At 39.1% G+C, this 4,875-nt stretch overlaps 1 protein-coding gene across 1 annotated transcript; it reads left to right on the forward strand.

Moving 5' to 3' along the window:
* The first annotated feature begins 1,822 nt into the window (after window positions 1-1,822).
* Window positions 1,823-4,875, forward strand: LOC122660338 (temperature-induced lipocalin-1-like). Its single transcript, XM_043855596.1, has 2 exons — window positions 1,823-2,216; window positions 4,780-4,875. The coding sequence occupies exons 1-2, from the start codon at window positions 1,845-1,847 to the stop codon at window positions 4,834-4,836; spliced, it is 429 nt and encodes a 142-aa protein (XP_043711531.1). The 5' UTR covers window positions 1,823-1,844; the 3' UTR covers window positions 4,837-4,875.

The raw sequence follows: 4,875 nt of genomic DNA on the forward strand, positions 1-4,875 counted from the left end.
TGAAAAGATTTCATGCTTTCATGGCTAAGCAACAGTCCATTCAATTTTGTATAAGTGGGAGGGATCCGTTGAGCAAGGATCGATGGGACGATGTCCTGCAGGTCAGTGCGGAGAGAACGCAGTACATAAATATTAAAATCAACAGTAGATAAGGACTTCCCTGCAGCAGCCAATTCGTCGGCTAAAAGCTTCGCACGTTGAAGGTACAAAGCAACAGATTCATCAAGAAGTTGTTGAAGGTTCTGCAGGATCATGTTCAAGGACATGAGACACGTAGAGGAAGTAGAGCCGAAGGCCTCTTGAAGGGCAGTCCAAATATCATAGCTGGTATCCTTATCAAGAACCAAAGAGAGAACGTTCTCAGATAAGGATGAGAGGAGGAGACTGACGATGGCTGAGTCTTGTTGCTGCCAGGAGGAGCTGTCGACAGGAGGAGCAGGCCATGCGCAGGAGCCATCAACATAAGAAAATAGCTTCTGACCTTTGAGATAGGCCGTGAGTTGCTTGCGCCAAAGGAGAAAGTTTGCTGCAGTAAGCTTGAGGGAGACAAAGTGATGAGCACCAGAGGGAAGAGGGACCACGGTTGAGGGATCCACTATTGTGAGAAGGAGAAGACGAGAAGGGAATAAAACTGAGAAAGCAAGAGAGCAACAGGAACGAGAGAGGCAGTGGCCGTTTAGGCGGCTGATACCATATCAACAAAGGATTCTTTTATTCATTATTAAACAGTCTCAAAGAGACAAATATATATACAAGAATTACAAACCGTGCTTAGAAGGGAACCCTAGGGAATACGGTTTCAATACAAGAGGAGATGGCATAGGACTCTATATTGTATGTGAGTGGGACTCTAAGGATACACGTGATCTGATTGCCGTGGATAGGAAGTTGAGTTTCAATAGGAAACTCAACCATAACAGTGTGAAACGATAATGTATATCAATAGAGAGACACTGAAGAGGCCATTAGCTGCGTGTGGTGCCGAAGGGAAGATATATGTGGTTTCTAGTGGATTAGATTTAGATGTGGCTCTTGGTAGTGTTTTTGAAAGAGGAGGAGAAGGTGTGGATGAAGAGAAGCTATGGGTAGAGGAATGGAATGGAATGTGATGAGGGCTCCAAGGCATTCAATGATTTTGTTCCTTCAAATACTCAGGTTCTTTATGCTTGAATTTTTTGGGGCAAATTTCATATGGGTTTTTTTTATGATAATTAAATTACATATAATCTCAAGTTTAAAAAGTGATAATTAGTATGATTATTAATCATATGATATATACATTAGAGAAAGGGAAGAAGATCTTGTTTTGAGTTTTGAAGATCCTTGAGATCATAGCTCACAGTATTCTTGATTTAAAGAAGTAGATTCAATGTAGTTGGTTGCGTAGGAATTGTTGTATTGGAGTTGAATTAGTTTAGTTAAGGCTAGTGGTTTAGGGGCATTTAATACATGGATTTGGGTGTCAATGTATCTGAACTTTGGCATATTTTGTAGTGACGTATATGATTTGGAACTCAAAACCGCAAGCTTCGTGACTAACAGCTTACACCAAGACTGAAACCCCACCTAGAAAAACAAGAATCCCCCACAGACATCCATCTGGAAGCCCACAGTTTCAGTGGAGTTGGCGTACCGTGTATCTCTGTGGATCCATCATACCCTGATCTCTACACGTCTTTCATATCAAACAAAAGGAAACAAAAAAATCTCTTTCTGAAGTCTGAACCTTATCTTCAACCCTCCTTCCTTTTTCAGTTTTTCCAATCCCGAAAGCAATTCATCCTATAAAAGAAAAACCCATCAAGTAGAAACCCATAACCTTGAATACCATTACCGCAAAAACAATGGCGACGAAAGAGATGGAAGTCGTGAAGGGTTTAGACTTGCAGAAATACATGGGTCGGTGGTATGAGATTGCTTCTGTTCCTTCAAGATTTCAACCCAAGGATGGTGTCAATACAAGGGTTACTTATACTTTGAGAGATGATGGTACTGTTCATGTCTTCAATGAGACTTTTAGTGGTGGGAAGAAAGGGGGCATTGAGGGAACTGCTTATAAGGCTGACCCTTCAAGCGATGAGGCCAAGCTGAAAGTTAAATTCTATGTTCCTCCTTTCTTACCTATCATTCCTGTAGTTGGAGATTATTGGGTTCTTTATATTGATGATGATTATCAATATGCTTTGATTGGGCAGCCTAGCAGGAACTATCTTTGGGTAATGTTAATTCCATCATCATCCGCTGTTTTTTTGTAGGTGTTTTAGTTCTTCTTTAATGGGTTCTTTTCTCTGGAGATTTTTTTTTTTTGGGAGTGTGAGTTTATTAAATACTGGTTTGTGACCCTTTTTGGAATTTTTTTCTTATTTAAAAAAAATAGAAAGCCTTTTGCAATATTCTATCCTTGATACATGAAATGGGATAATACATGGTGAAGATTGTGGTATAATTTCCATTTAAGTTTCTGATATAAACAAAATTCTCTATCAACTAGCCGTTTTGCCTCTTGTTTACCCTTTGAACAGTGATTGACCAGATCAAGTAGCTGTTGGAGTTGAAGCTGTCTCACTCTTTAGGTTTCTTTGAGAATGAACTTGTTTTCTTTGCTTTGTTAAACAAAAAGAAAAAATCTGACCTGATTCTTTTTCTTGAGATGCTTCTTATTTTATATTAGTTTATATCAACTTTACTAGTTTGGTGTTCTTCATATCTATAATTGTTATAAGTATGCTTTGATTGGGAAGCCTACCAAGATGTTAACTTTGGGTATGTTCATCAACCTTCTCAGTCTACAGATGTGTTTGTCATTTCCTGTTGGATTCCTTCTTAAGTTAGTTTCAATGGGTGGTTGTGAAGAATATTAGATTCTGAGTTTATCCTCCTGTAATTTCCATTTTTTATTTTGGTTATGAGAAAAGATACCCTTTTGCATTTTTTTTTCTTGGGAAAATTTCACGGACACCCCCTCCTCAAGTATTCATCATGGCACGGACTTACCAAATTTGAAAAAATATCAAAGACTGCGGTTAAGTTGCTGTTAACATTTTTATAATAGCAAAATTACCCTTTTAATAGGGTGAACTCCCCATAATACCCTTAAGGATAAAACCCCAAATACAGATTTCATTCTCTCTGTTCATTGTTTTCACCGTCGATGAACAGGGTTCAGCGTCGTCGTCCCAGGCCCAAAACCATGGTCGATAACCTAGTGGAGGTGGAGGGTATGGGTACGCCCCTTGCGAAGCGCCGCCTCCTCATCTGGACTTGTAAGGACCAGGAATCAGGGAGACTTAAATCTATTAAAGTTTAAAATGTAATCAACACTCAAGAAGCTCAACCCACTGGAAAGGTTCGACTGGGACTGGCTCAGCACAATTGCAAAACAGGGCAGGTTGGGTAGATGCAACAGTAGGGAGACTTGTAAGGACCAGGAATCAGGGGTTTGGATCGTTTTGGGTGGGAGATCCTTCCCCTCAGGTTCAGGTATATTGGACTTAGGACCAGGAGTTGTATCAACTCCTTCCAACCCACGGAACGCAAGTAGCAGAGAAGAATAGTAATGAACAAACAAATTAATAAAGAATAGGAGGAAAGAACAATGAAGAGGATAGGAGAAAAGGGCTGTGGGGAGATCAAACCCTAGCAACTTTTTATTCAAAAAAACTCCTATCTCTATAATATCGATGGGTACATGTAATTCTTCATATAAACCCTAATAAGTTTGGATTAAATGCAATGCTTTATGGTTCAATCTTGATTTTTTGCTGGACCCATCATTCTATCTTGTAAAACCATGAATGGTTAAATCTTTGTGAACAATTGAGGTTTGACTCTCTCTCCCTCTGTTCTTCAAATTTCTTAAAAGTCCTTTCAAGAGAAAAAATAAATAAATTCAATTCCTTGAAATTTAGATAAATTCAATTAAATATTGGATTAGCAACTGCCTTGGTTCAAACAGATGATGTTATACGTAACAGGGCTTAGATCAGTTGTGGAGCACAGTTTTAGGAAGAAGATGAGAAGAGCTTCCGGCAACAGTGTTGAAGACCGACGGTGTTGAGAACTTTACTGCAACGGATTTTGAAGGCCGATGGTCTTGCTCTGAGTTTTGGAAGAAGAGGAGAAGAAGTCTGAGTTAGGCCGAGATGTGAAGGCCGACGGTGTTGAACTCGACGAAGGTGGAAGAGATGAGAAAAGGATCTGCAGTCAAGTTCTCAACGATGGAGAGGTTAACGAACAGATTTGGGGATTTTTCTTTTCCAAATCCTTCCTTCTCCCTTAGTTTGGTTCAAGGGTTTGATTTGTTTGGTTGAGTGAGTTTGAGCCGGTTTGAGTGAGTGTTGGGGTTAAAATGGACATTTCAATTTTAAGTGCCAACTGTGCTTAACGTTAAGGGAAAGGTTGTCATTTTGACCAAGTGTGGTAAGTCCGTGCCATTTTGAATACTTAGAGGAGATGTCCGTGAAATTTTCCCTTGTTTTCTTTATTCATGAAGTGGGTTATTCTTCTCCTTTCTATGACACTGAATCTATTCTTTATTTTAATGAACAGAACCTTGATGTAGATCTTGTTTGGTATTATCTTAGATTTACTAGCTTGTCTTTTTTCCTCTATTTTTTAGATAGAAGATTTGGTTGTGGATTCTTAAAAAAGTTTAGCTTAATTTGTGTTTACCTATGCTGCTAAGTTGAGACATAGCCAGTTATAGTCCCTTCTGTTTATCACTGTGTATGTTGTGAAAATCTCTTATATATAGTTGTTTTTTACTCCTATCATGCTCAGATCTTGTGTAGGCAAACCCAAATGGATGAAGGTATAGATATACAATCAGCTAGTTAAGAAGGCAGAGGATGTGGGCTATGATGTGAAGAAACTGCA

Source organism: Telopea speciosissima, chromosome 4 (genome assembly GCF_018873765.1).
Source record: "Telopea speciosissima isolate NSW1024214 ecotype Mountain lineage chromosome 4, Tspe_v1, whole genome shotgun sequence".
Lineage (NCBI taxonomy): Eukaryota > Viridiplantae > Streptophyta > Magnoliopsida > Proteales > Proteaceae > Telopea > Telopea speciosissima.

Excerpts from the sequence above, each read along its gene's own strand:
- LOC122660338 (XM_043855596.1), top strand. The coding sequence starts at position 1,845 with ATGGCGACGAAAGAGATGGAAGTCGTGAAGGGTTTAGACTTGCAGAAA. Across the intron at positions 2,217-4,779 it reads CTAGCAGGAACTATCTTTGG|ATCTTGTGTAGGCAAACCCA; the intron begins GTAATGTTAATT and ends TATCATGCTCAG.